The sequence below is a fragment of the Protopterus annectens genome, chromosome 10.part0 (genome assembly GCF_019279795.1).
Source record: "Protopterus annectens isolate FY-2018-M chromosome 10.part0, PAN1.0, whole genome shotgun sequence".
Taxonomy (NCBI): Eukaryota; Metazoa; Chordata; order Ceratodontiformes; family Protopteridae; genus Protopterus; species Protopterus annectens.
The window spans coordinates 899,589,421-899,614,728 of record NC_056744.1 but is presented as its reverse complement, the minus strand read 5'-3'; the positions used below and the strand labels follow the sequence as shown (position 1 = coordinate 899,614,728).

Below are 25,308 nucleotides of genomic sequence, written 5' to 3'. Positions count from 1 at the left end.
TCAATAAATATTTTTTGTCTGAATTAGCTGAGACAGAGGAAAATAACTTTCTTTGTCCTAACAGGAATTTTTACATAGATAGTCAAGCATATCATCCTACAGCAACTCAGTCCAGCTAGGCAGATGCACATCCCCTTTTCTCCAACAAGAGTGGTTCTCCTATGCCCATGAAGGACATCCCAACAGCAGTAGAGGATGTGTCTAACCCCCTTGTCCATGATGGCTTAACAGACTACACCACAAAAAAAAAAAAAAGGAAGATGAATGGTCTGAGGACCGAGAAATGGTCACAGCAGTCACCTATTTTTGGCTATGGTAAATTTAAAGCTTGCTAAAGAGGCAAACGTTTTCTAGAAGTGATGTTCTTTTTGTGACCGGAGGAAAGAATAAGAATAGAGGAATCTAAGTTGTTACATGGTAAAGACATTAATGTGGGTTGGCACGATGCCAGCGTAATCCTATGGGCTAGGCTTGTAAAGGCTCCAGGGCCATTAGCCTAGTACACACCTATGAACCTATGAAGCCTGAAGTCCAGGTATCAATGGCAGAAGCTGTTGGTAAGGGGTAAGTATCAAAAAGGTGATGTCTACAGAAAAAAAATCATGAAATGCACAACATACACTTACCCCAGTCCCTAAACACAGTTTAATATTTTTTTTTACCTCAAATAAATAAATAAATAAAATAAAAAAATAAAACTATACTTTTAGCAAGTTTTTACAGTGAAGTAAAATGTAGAGCCACAGACTTGACTGAAAAGTCAAGTGACAGTCCATTAAACAAAATTCCTAGCAACAAATACATTTCACAGGAAAAAAAGTAATGTTTCTGAAATGAAATAAAATGTGGAAGTTGTTTTCTTCCTGAAGGGAACTTATCTGTCCAGCAATGGAGAAATGCTAGCCCGCAGTTGATCCTTAAAGGCCCATAATAGGAGTACTGTTCAGTGGCAGGAAAACTTTGAAGGGCATGTTGCCAAGACAGCTGATTTTCTACAGCTCTTCTTCTTCCGGCTTTTTCCCGGTTAGGGGTCGCCACAGCGGATCACCTTGTCCACACATTGAATGGCAGTGGAGTTTTACGGTGTCGAGTTGCCAGCCCGGCGCCCAAGCTTCCACAGAAGGCACACTCACACGCACACCTAGGGCCAATTTAGAGTGTCCAATCCACCTGCAGCATGTCTTTGGGATGTGGGAGGAAACCGGAGCACCCGGAGGAAACCCACGCGACCACAGGGAGGACATGCAGACTCCGCACAGAAGGCACCCCAGCCGAGGATCGAACCGGAGAACCTCTTGCTGTGAGGCAGCAATGCTAACCACTGCACCACCGTGGCCGCCCTGATTTTCTACAGCTCTATTTGGGCTAAAAATTATATAATTGCATGGAAGGTGCCCTTATGCATTGGACGATGTCAGTCTGTTATATCCTGTGCAGGGTACAACCATATAACCCAAGGCTACTGCAGCAGTGATTAAATGATGAACTCTCAAATCGAGAGAGGCTATAAACTTCAAAGACTATACTGGAAAGCAGTATGTACAATAGCATTCATTTTTCATTAAAATCTAATTCAACATATAAATGTGCTTCTTGCTCAGGATGCAAGTTGACAAATCAAGGTTCTTTTATTTACCTTGTAGCTTACAAACACTGACTACAGCATTTCTGTAGAATGTTTTATTAAATGCAGCAGCTGCAATATTGTCTATTACCAAGTGTGTGAATTCTGATGTTTTATACAGGTTAAGAAATCGAGAAAGATTAAACCAGCATATTTATAACTGTTTTGCAATTCATTCAAAATATGCCAGCAATGCCTTATATAATCATTCAACATGTAACAATTTCAAAACAAAATCTTGTTTGCAGATAACTCAGAGTTGAACCTAAATTGAATGGTAGTGATTTTGAAGCAAAGCTATAATACAAATAACTGATTTGGCAACTTGAATTGAATGCTAGCCAAAACTTAGGCTTAAATGGTTTCCTTAGCATCAGAAGTGCCTTAAAATAAAGGCCAACAAGAGCAATGTAGAATGTTACTGGTGTAATCTAATCATGCAATTGTGGATGCATTATACAAGCTATTTCTGTTTTTCTTTGTAACCAGTTCTGAAAACATCTCTTTGTATGTGCAGAGATGAAAGTACTAAACTGTTACTTTTTAAAGTGCGGTTTGGTTTTAAGTACATACATTACTTGTGCTTAGTTTCAATGGACTCCGCAAGTTCTTCACGTTTAATACTAACCTGGACACATTGTCAAAGGCATTTTTGAACCAAACTTTCAAATACTGTGCAGTGGTCCCCCTTCTCTCAAATTTCAGTAGTCATTTTTGTAAATCTATCTCCAAAGATTTTCTCTACAGTCAGTGGGTAGCATTATCATCTTGGTGATAAACTGTTTTATCACTTTGGCTCATAAAGTTAAGTCACAAGATGATTTGTTCTGAAAATGTGAAGGAAAAGCACAAAGCAGCAAAGCTGAAAGCATGCACTAAATTTTATAAGATACAAAATTTTGAACAAGACCAAATCTTTATGGTTAAGATTTTTGTACAGTACCTACTGCAAGTCATAGCCTTCACTTCTCAGAAACAGCTCAAATACGTGTGCAGAAAAAACAGTTAAGCCACATTAACAGTGAGAAAAGCAAAAAAACAGTGAATGAAATTTGTGTTGCTTCAAACTAAGTTATAATCTTTGGTGAAAAGGTACTTTTTAACATGTGCTGGCTTTGTGACATATTAGGATAAACCCTGACTACAACTCAGAAAACTCATGATTGAGTTGCTATCAGAGAGCTAGAGGAGCCAATGTGGATGGAAGAGAGCAGATGATGCCAAGCTTACCCATCCAGGAGATGGAGTAGGTGGGTTCACTCCACTGCACTTAGGAGATGTATACAAGCAGCATTGTGAACTGTGGATGTGAGATTAGCTTTACCAAGCCATCTGCTTTCAAAGGGCAATGTATATTGGAATGTAGAAGTGTCTGGGGGAGTACATAAGCAGGTCCTTATTGTTATGCGACTGTGCAGGCCAGCCACGAACGGGGGTTACAATTTACTTATTTCTTCAGACATTATCAACATTAGGCTTACTATGTCTCTCTCAAAGATCACATACTGCCATCTAAATTAAAAAGAAATGCTCTGAATTTAGGGTGTTAAAACCTATTGGAAGTCTATACTGAGAGCTTAAGGGCAGTACAGTGGCATAGTGGTTAGCATTGTTGCCTTATGGCACTTGGCTTCCCAGTTTGATTCTAAGCTGGGGTGCATCTGTGCAGACTCTGCACATCCTCCCTAGTTTCTACTTTTTCCCCTTTCATCTTGTAGGCATGCCTTAGGTGAACAGACAGTCATCCAAGTTGTCAAATGGTGGTCAGAGAGAGAGAGAGAGAGTGTGTGCACACACATGTAGCCTAGAATATTGCAACATCCCATCTAGTATTAATTTCCTGTCTTGTGCCCACTGAGGGTCTGGAAAAGTTAAAGCTGTGTCATGACCATGAACTAGATAAAATGGGTAACAGAAAAATGAATGACTATTGAGAATTTATAACTTTACAGATCATGCTTACGTTGTCCCTGTTAATACACAGAGGCACTTCATACATTCTGCCCTCAGCAAAATGCAAGCAAACATATGGGTTTAAAAAATACTTGCTTTTAATGTAAAATTGCAAGTTACTCATAATGCTAAAGTCATTACATGACCAAAGAAGGCCTTCAAGTAGTGTTTCCAACTTAATGTTACATAATCCTCTTCAAAAAAACAGCTGAAATGTTACTATAATTTTTATTGTTGCTTACCACAGGAGACTCTAGTCTTTGCAACAATCAAATTCAGTTCAACAACTACTTCCTACATTTCTTTGTGCATTAAGACTACCTGGGTATGCAAAGTGTTTTTTTTTCTTCTGTCCATCTACTGCCTCTTATGCAGGCACGTCATACTCTGGATTAAAATGTCAAAGGTACAAAATGCAGAATGATCAAGCTGTAAATAGTACGGACTGTTAAGTACAACGTTCTTGGATTACTATCTGTGCAATACTTTAAAATAGCAATAAAAACAAGAGAAAATGGAAAATGGGCAATTATTCTGAGACATCTGTAATTTAATTAACTTTTTGTGAAAATCCCCCCCAAAAGGTTAGGATGAAGAAAACTAAGCAGCCTCCTGTATACAACGTCATATGAAATGCTTTCTTGACTAGACAAACATGATACCACTGTTAAAAATGCATTCATTTTCAACGTTTCAAAAATCAAACATTCTGAGAATAAACAAAATAAATACAAACAGGGATGAGTATTTTATATGTTAGCCAAATTACATGACTAGTGTTGCTCTTTTTTCAAACCAGATTATAAATCTGAATACCCAACCCATAGTCCACTATTAATTTATGAACATTTTAGTGCAATATCAATTTAGCTTAATATATACAGTCATTAGCAATATTTTAACATTAATGTGTGTCCCACTACTTAGACACAATTTGTTACATGTCCACCCATAACAGATCTTAATTACAAGTTACTTAAAAGCAGATCTAACAGTTTTAGTTTACAGATTAAGAGGCAGCAAGTGCCATAGGTGGTCTTTCAAATCCCGTCTTTTCCAATGATCTCAGCTGGAGCAAAAGTACATTTAGGATCCAAACTCGACAGTGTCTTCTGTGATTTCCTTGAATTCATATTTTCCTCTGCCGTCCATGTGCAGGTAAAACTACAAAATAAAACAAATATATAGTAATGCAAACAGCTAAAAAGTGCAAGTGCATAGAAATGGCTAAAATGAAGCATAACTTCATAACTGGAGCAGAATGAAAAGAATGTACATTATATGGCATACAATGTTTTAATCCAATGTGAAACTACAAAGATTGTGAAATAACGAGGAAAGGATATGATATATCGATTAGAAGTGGCCACTTCTCATGAAATTATTTTAGTTATTCAAGTCAACCTGAAACACTGCACGAAATGTAGCAGGAAATCAGATACATCTGGTAAAAGAAGACTGTAGGAACAATGCCTGATGAAAAACAGGGACTAGAACCAGTTAAAGACCTGGTGTATGTACTTCAAGGAACTGAGTTTTTTTTAATCTTCCCTGTTACAGTGCCTATCATAACTGCACAGCATGAACAAGGAAGGCACAGTCTCAATTTTCTTAACAGTATGTTAAAAAATCCAGGATATAGCCAGCACAAATAGATATTCACGTGCTGCAGTTAATATTAACAATGAAGTTGTCAACTTTGTAAGATGTTACCATTCCCTTTTCCATGACTCCTAATAAATGAGTTCCTACATAAAATGCAGGTCATAAAACCAGCTGATAAAATATTGTTAATGGACTAATTCTCTAAATACTGACTTGTTAAACCACTGTTGGAATAACATTTAGGAATAAACCACTTTGGTGGAATTCCTGTATAAATAAATTGTATGACAAAAGCAGGAAATAATGAAAAGTTGCAAGAAAGTCCCATTTCCCTACCTCAAAACCACAATGAAGCATGTCAGCACTATTAGAAAATGTAAAGCAGAATACAAATTTAAGATAGTCACAGATACCAAAGGAATCTACAAACCTTCCTTTAGCTATGTCAGAAATAATGTGTTGAGCTCATCCATAATAATATCAAACACACTGATGCTAAGGATATACCTAATTTGTTAGCAACAAATTTCGAGTTAACTTTACCCACTTAACCATATTATTGCCCCTATTATTCCCTGAAAATTTACTTTCCCTTGAAACCACCCTGGAACAAGTCTCAGAATCCCTGTCAAAGGCAAAAAAATATTACTTCCATGGGACCAGACAACATACTAGGTTGCACTCAAATGCCAAGTATACACTATCCACACCTTTACTTAAACTGTTTAACCTCAGCAAAAAGTAGCAATCAGTATACATTGCAGCAACCATACATACAAAATATACAGTACAGCTGAACATATTTACATAGATGTGAACAAAATAGAATACTATATAATGCCTGTTCATAGGGTGAGGAACATAAAGTAAAAATAAATAAAAATAAAGCAAACTAGTAGCGGACTTAAAAATATATATTATACTGGAATCTGCAAAGATATTCCTCCAGCACAAGTTATTAGAAGAACATGTGGAAAAATACATCCCTGCCACTGGATATGCTTTCCCAAACAACTCCTACCCCATCTACTAACAGACTGCATGTCAACAATGAAATAAGTAAATTTTATCAGTGGCTACAAAAAAGCCTACCAGTCAGTCCTTCAGACAACAGTGACATAGCAATTCCAGCAAATCGCACCACGTCTACCACAATCTAAGAAACCCTAATGACAAACTTTTTCTCAGCTGCTAAGACAAACGAATTCAGTTCTCTAGAAAGTAAAGTGACTCTGATCTCAACAATCATCAATGGATATAGATTGCAACAGAATCTCCAGCTGGTGGGTTTCTGTCTGTGTTGTCTGATGGAGTACAGTCAAGAAGCATTGTAAGTTATCTTCAAAACCAAGAAAGTCGTCTACTTCTGTGAAAACAAAAATGATGGGGACTTATGTTAGTGGAGAAAAGCACATTTTTAGTAGCCCCTGGTAATTTGGATTTCATGTACATCGACTACATCTATGTTGCATTACTTCCCAAAGCTCTGGCTCACTCCCACACCTTCAATATGACTGCTGGTTGTTATTTTCCCTCCAATGGGCTAGCCAGGGTGTAGACAAATACAGGATTTTCTTATCGCGCGAGAGAGAGAGCACACAAGAGCAAGTGAGATTACTCATCCTGAACCTTTAAACAATATTAAACAGTAACAACTGACTTTATAGCCCAACAACTAACTACATGCAAAAGTACGGGAATGGAGGGAAGGTGTTACTGCAGCAGTGAGATTTGACCATTTACTGTTACTGTAAGTGCAACTTACACAACTATCCTATGTTCACTGTTCTCACTGCTTCAGAAACAGCTGGCTATTTGGGTTGATTACAAAGTCTATCCAGCCTAGGAGGAGAAAGGATAAGGGTCCAGAAAACCCTGGAAAATGGTCTTAAAGCTAGCCATGGACTTCAAGAAATAATGCAGTTTGTAATCCTTTGTAAAAATATGTGCAGAGGACCATGTAGCTACCTGTAGAATGCTTCTAGAGTCTGCCCCCTATCGAGGATTCCATTGTAGGAGCAAGGCTTTAGTACAATGGTGCCTCGATACCGCCTGAAAAAGATTAGCCATGGTGGGAATAATGCACACAAAAAATAAATAAATAAATAAAAGTTAAGGATAAACATCTCAAAACAGTCAAAATAGTCTGTTTTGACCCAGGTAATCCTTTCTTTGCCCCATCAAAAATAAACAGCTGACCTGCTTTTCTAAAGAACTTAGTTCTGTCAAGATAGTATCTGAGCTGCATATTCACATCAAGAGTAAGAATAATCCCTTTCTCCTTGGTTCTGAGGATCTGGATAATATCCAGGGAGATTTATGGCTTGATTCAAAGTAAACTCAAACAGCTCTGAGCATAAATGAGGGATTTGCTCTCTAAAGAAGACAAGATTGAGTTTTCCCACTATGAGACTAAGCAACTTTGATGCTCTTCTTGCACATGTTAGAACAGTTAGTAGTATCATCTTCTACAGTATGTGATGAACCTTAAATCAGACAGATGAGCCAGTTCAAAGGGTGACCAGCATAAAGTTAAGTTCCAAAGGAGCAACCTGTATTCCAGGTGGTCTCAGATATAAAAACCCCATTCAGAAACTGTTTACCAAAAACATAGATGAAAAGGATGATCTATGTGCATGCATGCTAAAATGGTCACTAGATGAACCCTGAAAGGGAATAAGAAGGCCAGAGGATACTAACTCACACAGATATTCAAAATCCAATGGTACTTAATCCCAAAGAGTGCTCTGGTTACTAGCTATGCACCAACTAGAAAATATTTTCCACTTGCCAATGTAAGAATTCCTAGTAGCACGTTTTCTTAACTAGTTTAGCACCTGCTGCATATCCTCATGAAACAGATGCATAAAATAAAATTGGATCATTCAGGCAGTAAGCTGAAGTTGTTTGAGACTGGGGTGCAAACTCTGTTTGTCCTAAATGAGTAGATTCAATCCATGAGGAAGCTTGTGGTAACTGCCCTTGGCCAATTCCATAAAAAGGAAGAACAAATGCTGCCTGAGCCAAAAGGGAGTCACCTCAAGGACTTTGAGAGTCGTCCTGAACCTTGAGAGTTACCGTTGACATCAGTGGAAAGGATGGAAATGCCTAAAGGAACATCCTCAACCAGGGAAATGCAAATGCTTCTGTTTTCCAGGCCTGTCTGCAAGGAGTCCTGGTGCAAAATTTGTTAAGTTGACTTTTTTTATGAGGAGGTGAACAGACCTATTTGAGGTGTTCCCCACAGGTGGATCGATTCCTGAGAAAAAAATATTAAATTTTCATTTGTGAGGGTCTGTCCTGGTCCTGCTCAGCTCGTCTGTCATTACATCTTGCTTTGATGGAATGAAAAACACTTGGCAGGTTAAACAATGATGAAGAGCTACCTTCTACACCATCATAACCAGCATGCACAGAGGACAAGACCTGCTGCCCGTTTATGTACCACATCACTGTGGTGGTGTTCTCGGGACAACAGATGAAGAGCTTTTATAACACAGATCACAACTATTATCTTGGACATTTATATAACTTGGTTTGTCTAAATCATCCCACAAGCTTTTCACCTCTACCCTCATAGAAACTGCACACCAAGCAAAATCTGAGATCTGCAGTTACAGATAAGAGTTGGGACAGGAGGAGAAAAGGGGGGCCTGGATTTTGACTCCTGTTCAGTTGCTACCAGTGCAGTTCCTTTACGAAAAAGCCAAAAATTGGGATCTGAAATTCCAGACAATGGGAATATTGGGTTAATGTGTTTTGTTAGAAGCCAATATAATTTTTCTCATTTGTAACCTGGCAAGAGGAATCATGAGAATCTTAGAAGCCATAAACCCTAAAAAACTAAGGTACTCCCTGGACAAAGTTTAAGACTGAATGGAGAAGCTAAAGAAACTTTCCAGATAAAACTCCATCTTCTCCGGGGTAAGGAAAGCCTTTTGCAGAGAAGCATCTATAAGGCAGCCCAGAAACACAATCCTGTGTAGTGGAGTCAAGGAGGATTTTATGAACATTAACTTGATACCTTAAAATAAGGAGTGAAGAAACTCATGTTAAGGACTTCAGTCATCTGGCAAAAAACTGTAAAGCAAGTCATCTACAGAAAAATGTGAATGCCCTCCAGTCTGCAATGAGCTATCACTGGAGTTAGACACTTTGAAGCTGTAGACAAAATACAGTTGCGTACATTTACCATAAATGTAGATGTTCGAGTGCATTCACTGTTACAGTCATTACATTTGGGTAATCTGCTGGCAGGTTGCCCTCAGTCGGCCTGATTAACAAAGTCTTGGGTCCTGCATCAGTTGCTGTCTCTTCTTACATGACGTCAGGTCGTCAGGAGTATAAAACATGCAAACACCACCATTACATCAGTTTTTCTTGCCACGGATGTCAGGTGCCCCCCTAATGGGTAGCAAATAAAATTAAAAACACAAAATTATACCTCCCACCAAAAGCAAATACACCAAAAAGGTTTTTAAGCATAGTAAAGGAAAGAAAAGATATAGCTGGAGAAAAGTAGGGAGATGGAGGGAGGGTAACCAGGACTGCAACAGTGAATACACTCAAACATTTATGGTAAGTGTACACAACTGTACTGTTCTTAGTGTTTCACTGTTGCAGTCACTACAGTTGGGTAGATTCCCAAAGCTATGGTTGGGAGGAGGAGTTTATACAGCATTAGGGCCAGCTATAAGGCCCTGCAAGACAGCAGCGGCAAAGCCAGCTCTGGATTTAGAGAAAATTGGTAAATGATGATGATTGGTGAAAGTATGAACAGAACTCCAGGTAGCAGCTTCTAGAATATCCCTGGTAGGAACACCTCTGAGAAAGGCTGCAGAAGTAGATGCATCCCTGGTGGAGTGAGATCTGATCCCCTAGGGGATAAGGTTTTCTATGGTGCTTATAGCAAAAATTAATGCAATGGCTTATCCATTTAGAAATGGTTTGTTCTGAAATAGCCTTCCCCTCTGCCCTTGCAGCAAATGCTACCAGCAATTGTTCAAATTTTCTTCGAGATTTAGTCCTGTCCAAGTAGAATCTAAGTTGTCTGTGCACATCCAAGGAATGCAGAATCCGTTCCCCTTTGTTCTGTGAATTGGGAAAGAAGGTTGGCAAATGAATGGATTAAGAGCCACAGTGGAAACCACCTTGGGCATGAAGGACGGATTGGTCCTGAGAGATACCCTGTCCGCATGAAAGATGATGACAGGCTCCACTGCCATAAGGGCCTGTAATTCAGATATCCTTCTAGCTGAAGTGATTGCTAAAAGGAAGGCTGTTTTCCAAGAAAGAAATTTTAAGTCTGCAGTAGCAGCTGGCTCGAAAGGAGGTAGAGTGAGCTTCTCCAAAACAAAGTTAAGGTCCCAGGCAAGGGTAGAAGCTCTCCTAGGTGGTCTCAAGTTCTTTGCTCATCTGAAATACTGCTTGAGCAGAGGATGAGAGAAGAGGGGTGGTTCTATGTTATAGTGAGCTGAAATAGCTGAGGGGTGGATTTTAATAGAGGAAAAAGACAGGCCCTTGTGAAGCATCTCAGTTAAGTACTGGAAAATCTGAGGTAAATTGGACGCTGCTTTGCTCATCCCTAAAGATTGGTTCCAGGCACCGAATCTTTTCCATTTGTCAGCATAAGATTTTCTAGTACTAGGTCTTCTCGCCTCCAAGATGACATCCATCACAGGTTTGCTGAGGGATAAGGGTGAATTTAAGTGATTAGCCAGGCTGCAAGGTTCAATGTTGGAAGCTGAGGGTGCCAAATTTGGTTCTCCTGCTGAGACAGCAGGGAAGGGGTCTGAGGCAGGTGGATTGGAGATATTTGCGATACACTGTGCAGGAGTGGGTACAAGTGTTGGCGTGGCCAGTCTGGAGCAATCAAAAATATTCCTTGGTTTGTCCTGTCTGACTTTTAGCAGAACTTTGGAGAGCAGAGGCAAAGGGGGAAAGGCGTAGACTGATAGGTTTTTCCAGCTGAAGGAGAGAGCATCCACTTTCCAGGCTTGTTTGTGTGGAGTCCTTGTGCAAAACTTATCCAACTGGTAGTTCTGGGGGGGGGGAGGCAAACAGATCTATGTCTGGGCTCCCCCATTTGCTTGTCAACATGTTGAAAATCCATGGTTCCAGTTGCCACTTGTGTGGGTCCATGAGTTTTCTGCTTAATCCATCTGCCAATGCATTTAATTTTCCTGGCAGGAATTGAGCTTGTAGGTGCATTTGGTAGCTCAAGGCTGTGTTCCACAATGCCATGGCAAGTCTGCAGAGGGGGTAGGAATGTGTACCCCTCTGCTTGTTTATGTACCACATAATCGTGGTGTTGTCCATCTTTACCATTAGTTGTCCTGGAAGAATGTAATCCTTGAAGACTGTCAGAGTATTCTGTACTGTTAACATTTCTTTTTGATTGATATGTAGGTGCATTTGATTTGGGTTCTATTGGCCCTGAATGCACTTCCCTGCCAGGTGAGCCCCACATGCATAGTCTGATGCATCACATGCATAGTCTGATGCATCTGTAGTTAAAGTCTGTGTGGCAGGGGGTAGTGTGAATGGCAGTCTGTTTTGGTGGCAGGCCTCTGCCCACCATAGGAACTCCAGGCGTAGGCAAGGTATGATCGGAATCATTGTTTCCAGGCTGTGACAATGTTGACTCCATAAACTTTTTAAGTACCACTGTAGTTTCCTCATATGCAGTCTTGCATATGGAATTAGAAGAATGCAGGAGGCCATGAACCCCAAGGTTTGCAGTACTTGTCTTGCAGATATCAGGGTTTTTGTGGCCACTTGTTTGAAGTAAGTTACCAGATTAATTTGTTTCTCTGGTGTGAGGAAAGCCATCTGGGCAGTTGTATTCAAGCTTGCACCCAGGAATGTAATCTGTTGACAGGGTACCAGTTGTGATTTCTTTTCGTTTATGGTGTACCCAAGACAAGTTAGAATCCTTTTTACAAATGCCAGATGGTTTAGAAGTATACCCTGGTTTTCTGCCTGAATTAGACAATCGTCCAGGTATGGATATAGTTGAATATTTCTTTGCTTGCAAAATGCAATAACTGGAGCCAGGCACTTTGTGAATACCCTGGGCGCAGTAGACAAGCCAAAGGGCAGTGCAGAGAACTGATAATGCAAGTAGCCTGCTTTGAAGCGTATGTATATTCTGCAAGATTCCCTGATTGGGATGTGCAGGTATGCTTCTTTTAAATCTAGAGTTGCTAGCCAGGCATCTTTGCCTAGCATAGGAAGAAAATGGTGACGAGTCAGCATCTTGAATTTTGGAATCTCCAGAAAGGTTTAGAGTAGACAGGTCCAGGATTGGATGCCATGATTTGTCTTTTCTGGGTACCAGAAAAAGCCTGGAATAGAAACTTTGTCCCTTTTCCTCTTCTGGTACCGACTGAATAGCCCCCATGTTTAAGAGGGGAAAGTACTTGTTTTAAGCCTCTGCCCACTGATTTGGGGGCAGGTCTGGCCACCCGTTTGGTGTTGGCAATGTGTGGAAATGAAATCTGTATCCCTGGGACACTATATTTAAAACTCATTTGTCCTGGGTTATGAGTTCCCAGTTCTTTGCATGAACAGCAATCTTTCCCCCCAAAGGGGCAGTTAAAAGGTAAGTGCTTGGTAATTTTAAAAGGAAGTCATTAAGACCGTTTACCATAGGGGGGTGTCTTGTTATTTCCAGATTTGGAAGTGGAGGCCACCCACTGCATAGTTCTGATTGTCCCCTGGGACTGAAACTTGGGGTTTTTACTGTGTCTGGGTTTGGCTTGAGAGGATCTGGAAGGGACTGGAAAAGACCAATTCTTAGTAGGCCCGTGCCTACTAAATCTTGGAGGTTGCACTAGTAAGAAATCTTTAACAGTTTGCATAGATTTAATCTTTCATCTTTTTTAGAACTTCTTCAGCCTTATTGCCAAATGGGCGGTCCTGATTTAAAGGAGCATCCAACAATTTAGCTTTAACATGATCAGGCAAAGATTGCTCCTTAAGCCAAGCATGCCTTCTAAGCACAGACCCAGTAACAGCAGCCCTACAGGAGGCCTCGAAAGAATCAAAACCACATTGCAAAGTATGTTTTCCAACTTGTTCAGCAGAATGCATTAAATCCTGTAAATCTTTACTTTCCACACAATCAGGAATCAACATAATTTTCAGTTTGAGCAGTCCAATAATATGCTGTTGGTATTTTAACATATGAAATTGGCAGTTTAAAGCTCTGATTGCCATGGTTGCAGAATTATAAACCTTTTTACCCATCTATCCAGTGCCCTGGAATCTCTATCAGAAGGGGTATGATTTTTAGCAGTAGAAGCCTTAATGCCCCTGGGCCCCTGAGAAATGGTTTCTGGATCTGCAACAGGATTTTTGAAAAGAAACTTGTGGGACTCGGGAACCCTGTAATATTGATCAGGTTTACTGGGAGCTGGAGGCAGGGAATCCAGGGCCAAACTGGATTACGAGAACACATCATCAACAATGTCTAGTACAGGAGGTATAGCCAAAGGCCTATGCTGAGGTAGAAGGAGGAAATCCCTAAGCCTCTTTTTTGAATCAGAAAATTCCTGACTTTCCCAGTGGAAATGCTCCGTATGTAAAGTTTCCCCAAAAGAAAAATCCTCATGAGGGGAAGCAGAGGGAATGGAATCCTCTGCATCAGAACATCAGAATCCTCAAGTAGGTACGGACAAATCCAGGTCATTAGAAGAGTCAGAAGAAACAGAATCCTGATCGAAGATTCATAATCAAGCTCAGGCCTAGGCCTCTTAGAGGGGGGGTGGGGGTGTTGACTACCCCTGATGAGATCTTCAGCCATTTTGATCATTTGTTTTTTAGGCATAGGGGCCTGAACATGTGGCCTGGGCGTCATTTTTTTAGACATAGATCGAAGTTTAGGCCTTAGTAATGAAGGCAGTGTCAATTTAATATGCAAGCCTGTAGGCCTGAATACACCTTCAGAGGCCGGTGCCTGCACAGCGGCTCCGGACCCATCCAAGGTAGAGACATCCGCGGGTTCCAAAAATGAAGCATCTCGCGGCATACTGGACTCAGAATGGGTCTCAGTAGAGGCAAATCAGAAGTAGCGGGTATCAGGGGCTGCAAAAGCGCCTCACTGAGTACTGGCGACTGGCTTAGGAGAAGTGTCGTCTGCAGTTTTGGACCTCAGCGGCCTGTCTCTGTCTATCTTTGCATTTTTTCGGAATCCCAGTAGTTGGATGGCTAACCGACGACATTTCTGGATAATTAAACCGAGAACAAGTAATGCAATTATTAACTTTTACTGACATTGGTAAGGAGCAAGAAAAAGTTTCCACAATGGGGTACTTAGCTTTAAGTTGAAGACTTCGGTTCTGAAACTCGAAAATGAAAATTTCAGGAGTCTGCCGACCGGCACTTGCGAACTGCTTCTGCTTCAGGCACCGCATGGCAAGAAAGACTGATGTAATGGCGTTGGCTGCATGTTTTATACCCCTGAAGACCTGACGCCATGGAAGAAGGGACAGCAACCGACGCGGGATCCAAGACATTGCTAATCAGGCCGACTGAGGGCAACCTGCCAACAGATTACCCAAATATAATGACTGCAACAGTGAAACACGAAGAACATCCTAAAGGGTAATAGAGAGGCATGAGATCAACACCCAGAATCTCAGAAATTCCCTGGTGCCTGTGGCTATAGGGATATAAGCATCCTTTAGGTTTAATGTTACTATCAAACTCAAAAGAGGAATGACAGGCAAGAAGACTCTGCAGGGTCAACATTTTGAATTTTGGTCCTTTAACAGATTGTGAAAGGAAAGATTTGGTCTCCAAGAAGGCTTTTGCTTTGGATTCTGTAACATTTTTATTTATTTATTTATTTTACATTTGTTAACCGGGCTAGTCTAGCTGGATATATATCCATTTTCAGTAGAGGCCCGGGGAGAAAAGCTCCACACACATATACAAATATGTAAAAAATATTGTTACATGTTAACTATAGGATTAATAAACCAAATAAAACGGGTAGTTATAACATATCAGAGATCAAAAACACTTAAGAAAAGTAACAGTGAGCATAATATTGCTTAAGAAAGCTAAAACAGATATAATACAGTAAGTGTTATGTACAATAGTTCACATCAGGTTAAAGGATTTAAGCAATAAGTTGATTAGAGTTTAAATAGTGTCAGTCTTAATTACAAGACTAAGTATTTAAATGTTTGGAAGTATGGTTAGAAGAGGAAGAAACGGGTGAAAGACAGTTGTTAGTCAGGGTTACTACAAGGGCATAGCCAGTGCCTTTGGAGGTGTTACTTTAGTTTTTGTTTACAGAGTGGCAAGGATGTAATTAGTGTTAATTCATTGGGTAGCAGGTTCCAGTTTTTTCCTGCTGTGTTAGTAAACAGAGAGTCACCAGCTGTATTATTAGACTTAGTTAAGTTTGCTAGAAGAGCGTAAGGAGTTCAGATTATTATATGGGATTAAGAGTTTGAGAGTATAGGGGTATTACTGGGTTGGCAAAATATTTTGTGGGAAATTGTGAGTTGGGGGATTATCAGATGGTTTTGGAATTCCAGCCAGTTTAGTTGCCTAAGATTAGAACAGTGGTGAGTTCTGAAGGGATTGCCAGTAGCGAATCTGGCAATATTATTGTAGGAAGTTGCTAATTTGTTGGTTAGTTTTCTTAAGGTTGGTAAATATAGGTGAGGCATACAGAAGAGTTGAGATTAGATGGGAGTGAGCGATCTTGGCTCTGGCTGTTGAGGTTAAGAAAGGTTTTATTCTATATAAGAATCCTATTTTTCTGTTGACTATTTTAATGGTGTTGTTTATATGGTGATCAAATGAGAGATATTTGTCAATGGTTATTCCTAAAAGTTTGGTGGTAGAGTCAGGGAAAATGACAGTGCCATTATTTGAAGAGATTGAGAAGTCTAAGGGGGTGGACCTAGTAGTGGGTGTGAAGAGAAGGAGTTTTGTTTTTTTTGGCATTAAGAAGGAGGCAACTTTTGGTAAACCATGTTTCTACAGTATTGAAAATATTTTGAGTAAGAGTATAGTTCAGTTGGAGAGGTTGCTGAGCATATTAGTGTGGAGTCATCTGCATACTGAATACAGGTGGCTTGAGGAATTGCTACATGGAGATCATTAATAAATAAGGAGAAAAGAAGTGGTCCAAGAATGGAGCCCTGAGGGACCCCGATGGTGACAGGTAAAAAGGAAGAAATTTGATTTTCCCAGAGAACTGCCTGTTGCCTATTGCTGAGGTATGATCTAAACCATTTAATGGCCAGAGAATCAAAGGAAAGAGATTCAAGAATATTAATTAGGAGGGTATGGTTAACCATGTCGAAGGCTTTAGAGAGGTCGATGAAGAGTGCAGATGAGAGGATGTTTTTGTTGCGGTTACTATTGATGGTCTCTGTAAAGGATAGGAGGGCAGTGGTGGTACTATGTGATGGCCTAAAGCCATGTTGACAGCTTGCTATTAAGTTATGTAGAGAGATGATGTAAAAGTTGTTGGTGAATGCATTTCTCCATAATTTTTGCTAAGGGTGATAAAAGAGCAATTGGCCGATAGTTAGTGTAGTCATTGGAGTTCCCACCTTTATGTAAGGGGATAATATGGGATATTTTCCAGATATCTGGGATTGTTCCTTCTTGGATTGTCCTATTTATAAGTGTAGATATAGGGTAGGCAATTACTTTGGCTGCTTTTTGGAGATATTGGGAAGGAAGTTAGTCAGCAGATGGAGTACATGGCTTAAGTTTATGAATAAATTTATAGATGAGAGAAGTAGAAATGGGTTGTAGTATGAATTTCGAGGAAGAGTGTGGTAAGTTGATGGGAAGGCTGGAGTTATCAGAGATAAGTTGCCTAGCTAGAGATTGTATAGTCTCAGTGAAGAAAGAGTTAAAGGTATTGGCAGTTTGATTGGGAGTATTTGGATCTGCATCAAGTGGGGTGGGTGTTCGGGAGTTACCTGGGGAAAGGAGCTTATTTATGCAAGACCAGAACTTTTGTGGATTATTTTGATGAGTTTCTTGAAGTTTACAGTAGTAGTTTTTTTTGTCTGTAAGTATTGCCCTTTTTGTACTATTTCTAAGCTGCCTAAAATGGAGATGATCAGAGCTATTTCTATTAGATCTCCATTTGGCCCAGACTTTATTCCTAAGCAGAATTTGAGTTCTAGTTTCATTCGAGAGCCATGGGGCTGTGTTGGACTTCATTCGGATGGAACGTTTAGGAGCATGCTTATCAAGAATAGATAAGAAAGTAGTGTTAAAATACTTTACAGCCTCTTCAAGTGGAAGGGATTTTAAAGGGTTCCAGTTGCATGCTCTGAGCTCAGTTTGAAATAATTATGCGTTAAAGTGTTTGGTAGAGCGTGCTATCCTAAAGGTGGGGGGGTTTGGAAAGTCTTTCTTTTCTCTTGTGATGTAGGTCAACGAATGATCACTTACATCATCTGGCACAGTTCCTACTTTGTAGGTTTGTTTCACTTTGTTAATGAGTATCCACTCTAAGGTACTCTCTTTTTTATTAGGTTTGTTAATTCTTGTTGTAGATGTTATGGTTTGGGTAGAGCCATGGAGGTTGATATGAGAGGTAGGATTGTCAGCATTAACATTCTGGAGTAGAGGGCTTTCTTCCTTTGATCTAAATACACTAGTTCTATGACTCTCACAGTCAGGTAAGTGTTGAAGGACCTGAGGAAGTAACTAGTTCAATGGGTGGAGTTCCCCTGAAAGGAGGAATACGTATCTAATGCCAAATGTAAACCTCTTACACCACTGCATCATTCTCACAGGTGATACAAATCTATTGCCAAAGGGGAAGACTGAGAGACAGTTTCTGGGACAGATTCATAGAGGCTGGATGGGGGGGTGCTGGTCATTTTGGAGGATTAGACTGCCTCTGTTTCTGAACGGATCCTTGCTTTTTGCCATTTCACCTCCTGCAATCTATTTTATATTCTGTTAGCTAGGAAGAGGCAGGGATTATTTATTTTGTCTTATAAAGGAAGTAGAGAATTTGTGATATTTGTAATGGGGAATTTGAAAAAAAAAACAAACCTTAAGAAATGCCTGGAATTATTTTCCATTTTTCATCAAACTGAGAACCTGAGCAGTAGGTGGGCCAAAAAAGCCTTCTTATTTAAAGTATCGTTTAAAACCTCTGACTTTATATCAGCAAAAGTAAAGTTGCGCAAGTCTTATTTATGTGTAACAGCAGATGTTCAAATTTCACACCATCTCAGTGGCATATGGGTTCTGTGCCTGCACTAGCTCACACTGGCAACTCTCCAGAGCTCAGAATCCCATTCTCTGACTCCCTGTAATACGGGATCGGCTAAGTCTCTTTAATCAGGGGAAGATTACACCTTGTCACAGAAAATCTGTTGGTTCAGGCTTTTAGTGCTAATTAGGAAGAATCAAGAAGGACTAGAAGCAAAAATTGCCTGAAACCAACCAACTCGCCGCCAGAAAAAATGCCAACACACAACTATAGCGAAACAAAACCACAAGGTTGGATACAATTGCATTATATATAAAATTAGGAGGAAGGTGGATGGATGGGAGCTGCCACTGAGGCAGTGTGGCATTTGAACATCTACTTTTACAGGTAAGTAGGACTTGTGCAACTGCACTATGTTTATCATTCCCACTGCCTCAATGGCATATCGGTAGATTCCCAAAGCTTACCCTACCTGACAGGAGGAAGGATAATAATCCAGCAGCTCTTGGGGAATAGTCCTCACAAGCTTGCTCTGGAACTTGAGAAAAAAAATTCTAGTTTAAAGTGCTTTGTAAAGGTACAGAGGACCACGTCTCTGCCTCTAGAATGATTCTAGAGTCCACTCCTTTCCAATAAGCCACCAAAAAGGATAAAGCTCCAGTGGAAAGCACCTTAACCTTGCCCAGAATAGATTTGCCATGGTGGGATTAACAAAAACAACAGTACAGGACAACCAATAAGCAGTCATTTGCTTACAGACAGGTCAAACCTTTTTAGCCCCAGAACAGGAAATAAACAGCTATTCAGACTTCCTGAAGGGCACAGTTCTACCAAGGTAGTACCCAAGCTGCCTGTGTACATCATCTTTTCTCCCCTCATTTTAGGTTTCAGAAAGAAAATGGGGAGATTGATGACTTGATTCAGAGTAAATTCAGAACATTTTTGGCATAAAAGATAGATTGAGTAAAACAACACTGCACTTGTGGAAAATCAGATAAGGCTGGCCTACCATGTGAGCTTGCAGCTCAAAGATTCCCCTTGCAAATCTCAAAATAATAAGCAAAACAGTTTTACAAGTCAGCATGGAAAGCAAGTTCAAAGGAAATGAGGTCAATTTTTCAAGAATAAAGTTAAGATTCCAAGGAGGAGAAATTTGCCTTTGAGGGGTTCTCAAGTGTGACTCTCCTTTCATAAACTGTTTCACTAAAAAAGTGCTGAAAGAGGTGGATCCGTGGGCAGATCAGCTGAGATGGCCACAAGATGGCACCTTGATAGATGCATAAGATAAGCCATCAGTGAGTGGCTCACACAAATATTTTACAACCAGAGGGGCAAACACCATAATGGACATTCTGTTATTGGTTAGGGACCACCTAGAAAACCTCTTCCACTTATAATAGATTTTCTATTTGCAAGTTTTCTTGCTTCATTCAGTATCTGCTGCACATCCTCATGAAGCAAGTGCCTACAAGTTATCAAGACAGAATGATTCAGGCCATCAGCTGCAACTGCTATAACGTGAGGTGCATCAGACGGCCCTGACACTGTGTGAACAGATCCAGAGAGTGAGGAAGCTTGAAATGCTTAAAGAATATTCCAGTCCAAGTGAACATGAATGCTTCTATGCTTCAAGCACAGCTGCAAGGATGTCTGGAACAAATTTTTTCCAACTGTGTTTTGAAAGAAGGCAAACAAATCAATTTGAAGAGCTCCCCATATTTCATTCAAATTGGAAAAGCAACTCCCTTAAAGACAAGTGCTCTCTTATTCTTAAACAATTAAACAAGAAACAGAGTTCATAGGTGTGTACTAGGCTAATGGCCCTCGAGCCTTTACAAGCCTAGCCCATAGGATTACTCTGGCATCGTGCCACCCAACATTAGTTCCCCGTGCCTCTGTCGAGTAAAGCCACTGGAGTGATCCCTGGGGTGAATTTTCTATTTCCCATCCACTCATCAAGATCTCTCTTGAAGAGGGCAAGTGAAGTGCTCTGTTCGACATGTATGGGAAGTCTATTCCACAGCATGGGAAGTCTCTGGGTTATGAACCTGTCCCTCCAGCATGTTCTGTTGATTGTGGTAATGAGGCTGAGGTCTCTGGAGCATGTGGAGCAGAGGGATTGGGATTTCTTTACATGTAGCATTTCTAACAGAGCTGGCTCAGACATGGCTTGCAAGTCAAGCACAGATCGCCTCTAAGTAAGCAATATGAGAAAGAGAATAATTGAGTTTTTTGAGTCTGTCCATACAGGGCAAGTGTTTAAGGGCTAGGATCATCTTTGTGAGGTACTTTTGCAGACTCTCCAGTTGTTGCAGGTGTCTCGTGAGGTACATATCAAATGTGGCATTGTACTCTATGACTGGCCTAATGAGTTAAGAGTAGAGGGAGACAAGGACCTCTTTCTTCCTGGATGCAAAACCCTTAGTAATGAGATGTGCCACATAGGACTTTCTGACCACAGTGGCAATGTGGTGGTCAAAAGAGAGGCTGCTGTCAACCTGTGTTCCCAGATCTCTTATAACGCCTTCTGTGTTCAGTGGACTACCATCGATGTGATAATTCATGGGAACCGAGTTTTTCCCAAATGGGATGATGACATTTTTTGGCATTGAGCTTAAGGCCATGGTTCTGACACCAGTCGCTGGTCTCATGAAGCCTTTCTGCAGGATGTCAACATCACTTAGGGAGTTAATAATAGTCAGCCAGAGCCCCTCCGTGTTGTCCTGGACTTCAGAAAAGTAGATACCAAACAGGAGAGGGCCCAGGACCGAACCCTGTGGGACTCCACTTGTGACTGTTCAGCAGTCTGACTTGGAGTCAGCTACTTTCACACTGTGGTTTCTATCTGTGAGCCAGTTTGCAACCCACCTAGTGATATAGGGGTTGATGCCAAGCTTAGTGAGTTTTTCTATGATTCCCGAGTGGGGAATGTTATCAAAGGCCTTGGCCAGATCAAGGTAGGCTGTATGAACCACCTTGCCTTCATCCACAGCTCTGGTGACTGACTCAAAGAAGTCAACCAGATTGAGAAGGCATGATCTACCCTTCACAAAACCAAACTGTGTGGGATCCAGAGTTTGGAGATTCCATATATCCTTGTTTATTAGGTCCATGATGATGCGTTCCATAGCTTTGCATATCAGACTTGTCAGGCTAATGGGGCAATAGTTCCCAGGGTCTGTAGTCGCTCCTCCTTTGTAGAGAGGGATGACTGTAGCAGTGCACCATTCGGTAGGGACAAAGCCAGAGGTGAGGTTGTGACTGAACAGGGCACACAGGTGTGGTGCCAGTTCACTCTGTAGTTCATGTAGAACACAGCCAGGGATATTGTTAGGTCCCATAGAGGCTGCATTCTTGGCCTTGGACAGTGCTGTTTTAATCTGTGCAGCAGTAATACTGGGTGCCTGGCAATCTACTGGTGTTGTGATTGGTCCTGGGGGGGTAAAGTTGGCACTGAATCTGGTCGGCCAGTATATTGGCAATATCTGTTGGTTTGGTATAGGAGGTATCATTGTGCAGTAGCTCAGAGAAAATCTGGGTACTGCCCTGGAGATTCTTTACATAACTATAGAAGACCTTGTGGTTATCTTTACTATCTGCTGCAATTCTGTTTTCATAGCTAGCTTTAGAGGATTTGACGAGGGATCTCAGCTTTTTGTTGAGGCAGATAAGGGAGTTTTTCCAGTCTTGGGACTACACCTTATTCTGCATCAGTTTCTTCTGTTGCAGAGTTTGTTTATGGCAGGGAACCACCAGACTGGCTTCCTATTTTTGGAGAAGAGCGTCTTGGTTCTGTTGGGTATGGCTAGTTCCATCCATTTATGTACGTGTTCATACAGTGCACTCGTGTATAATTCAGCAGTGAAGTCAAAACTCAGCCCCGAGATACTGTAGAATCTGAAGTGTTTGAAGCCAACCAGATTAAAGATGACCATGCCTTTGGATATTACAGAGACATATCTCAGACGGCACTCAGATCAGACTGCCCTAATTTAGCAGGACGAACAGGAGAAGGAGCAATATAACCTGGTGAGGAGACATGGTCAAGCCCCCAGTTACATCAGGGGCCAGAGCTGGACGGACCTCCAGCTGGATAAGGATTGACAAATTTCCTCATTATGCTGTCCATGTCGGCCTCAAAGACTCCTGAAGGAGCTGGGTTGAAAGAGGAAGTTGTGGAGGAAGGTCTAGAGATCCAAGGAAAGGATGACTCCTGGAGAATAGAAGATCACATTATAGGACATACAGGCTCCTGAAAAAAAAAAAAAAAGAAAAAAAGAAGACTCTGGCAGACATGGGGGTACTGGATCTGATGAGGATCAGTTCCGACATGAGGACTGGATCCTAAGATTTAGGCATCTTGGGAGCAGGAACAGGTGAACAATTTGGAGGCAGTTTCTTCAATTCTTTAGATTTTTCTACTTTCTCTTTTTCTTCTGTCTCCTATGGTATGATCAACTGGTTTCTAGGAAAGAGAAAGGTAGTAGAAGAAGCAGAGGAGTGAGGTGGGGGTTCTTTTTCTTACATAGGCAGGGATAAGCCCCTTAAAAACTAACTTGTTTCTCCTCCTAACAATGGCCTGTGACCAGTAGCTTCACAAATGCTGCACTGTTCATCCAGGTGTGCAGCTCCATGCAGTGAATATATTTTGTATGTGCATTAGAGTTAGGTAACTTGTGACCACAAAATATAAACTTTTTAAATCCTGACAGGACACACACACACATATATATATATATATATATATATATATATATACACACACACACATATATATATATATATATATATATATATATATATATATATATATATATATATATATATATATATATGTGTGTGTATGTATGTTTGTACATATATATGTATGTATGTATATAGGGGAGGCTAAAGGAGGAGGAGAAAGTCTGTTCAAAGAGAAAACAGCAAATAAGCCCCAAGACTTCACTTCTCTCACTCTGGCACAAGGGCAATACCTGTAGCAATTGGGTGGCAAATGAGATCCAAGGTAACATGATCCTTACAGGGAGATTATGGGTAATGGGAGGAGCCTGAGCACTGCCAGTATTAAAAAACATCTGATCCCTCCACCACTGTAACTCTCGTTTAACAAATTCAAGCACAGGTAACTGGAACTCTAAGGGATGCAGGTGCTGTAACCAACAACTTTTTAAGTACCACTGAATCTTTCTTATGTGGTGTCTGGCCAATGATATCATAAAGATCACTGATGCCAAGAGGCCTAGAATTTTGAGAAACTCTCCTGTAGAAGCAGTTTCTTGGGAGAAAGAAATCCCTAAAAATGTTCTTATAAGTCAGGACTTTGTCTTATGGTGGGAAGGTCATTTCTTTTCCTGTGTCAAGACAATTTTTTGAGAGGGTGTGAAACAGGATGCCCCAAGTGAGCTAGAATGGTCGAGAACTTGCTTGATTATTCTAAGCATCTGGAAACAGACACTGCATAAATCAAGCAGCAAGTATTCTAAATAAGGGGAAAAGTATGGACGCCCTGGGGCCTGCAGTAAAAAAACATAGGAGTCAGGTACTTTGTGAATACTTGAGGCAAAGTGGATAGCCCAAAGGGTAATGCCAAAAAAACTTACAATGTGAGCAATACACAGCAAATCTCAGACATATCCTGAAGCTGGGAGCAACTAGAATATGATAAGCATCTTTCAGATCTAAAGTCACCTTAAAACAGTGATCCAGGAGAAGGGGTTGGACAATCTGCAGGGACAGCATTTTGGATTTGGGTACTTTAAGAAAGATATTTATGTAAGACGAATCTAGCAGTTCCTTTTCAGGTACCAAAAGATTAAGTAAAATCATTTTCTTTTTTTTATAACCCCTGCTTGCCACATGTGAAGGAGTGCCACAGAAAACGTACGACTGGACTGGCACTTGCAGGGGGATTTCCCCTGAACGAAGGGGTATTTTTTGTCCACTGCCAAGAGTTTCATCTCTGAATTATGCTCATCACCCATTTATCGGAGACCATTTGTTGCCTGGCTTTTGGGATGAACAAAAGCCTCAGGTAAGGAGAACGGAGAAGGGGGGGGGGGACAGGAGGAAGGAACTGAGTCTTAGCATAGTTGTTCTTTAGAGGGGAGTGATACTATTTGAGAAAGGAACCCCTTTTATTTTATTTGACAGTATTATCCTCTTGACATTTCCTCTTGGTACCCTTATTCTTGTTAGGCTGAGAATTTTGTTTGTGCGGCCATTTGAATTTGGACGTCTTGACAGGAGAGAATCTGGGAATATTTAAGATTCTAGACACCCCATCATCTCATTGTTTGAGAATCTGGGTAGAATCAGGAGCAAACAGAAATGTAAAACTTAAAAGAGCATTCAAAATCTCATTTTTTAATCCGCAGAAACATTCTGGTTATGTAACCAAGAATACTTTCGCAACACAATAGAAGTGGCTGTACTTTTAGAACTTGTGTCCGCATCTTCCAAGACACTTCTCAAAGCAAGTTTTGAAACTTGAGTCATACCAGAAACAATCTCATTCAAATAACACTTCTCTTCAGCAGGTAAAGATATAGCAAAGCCATTTAAACTGTAAGCACACTGGAAAATAAAGGAGCAAAGAGAGAGCTGCAAGATCAGAGTACACCTTATATTTCCGCATAGCCTTTTTATGAATTGATTCACTAGGCAAAGGGGTTTTACATGCAGGTTTAAAGAAGACTGATATAGCAGAGGAGGAACAGCTAAAACATTTGGACTCTCATCTTCAATAAGATCATAAACTCTGCCAGTTTCTAGTGGCACTCCAGACTGATTCCAAACATATACATTTCTAAACCTAGCTAGCATCTGTGGAAAGGTGAACATCTGCTTCGTTTTTTGAACTTGCTCACCTTACCAAAGAATAAGACTGAATGGACTTGACTGTTCACTATCG

At 40.6% G+C, this 25,308-nt stretch overlaps 1 protein-coding gene across 1 annotated transcript in view; it reads right to left on the bottom strand.

The window, feature by feature from the left end:
• Positions 1 to 1,605: 1,605 nt before the first annotated feature.
• The window catches only part of ABCD3 (ATP binding cassette subfamily D member 3), a 1,370,685-nt gene continuing 1,346,982 nt past the window's right edge, over positions 1,606 to 25,308 (bottom strand). The window contains exon 28 of the mRNA XM_044085690.1: positions 1,606 to 4,741. Coding sequence (XP_043941625.1) covers positions 4,664 to 4,741 — 78 coding nt within the window. The 3' untranslated portion in view covers positions 1,606 to 4,663. The remainder of the gene's footprint in view (positions 4,742 to 25,308) is intronic.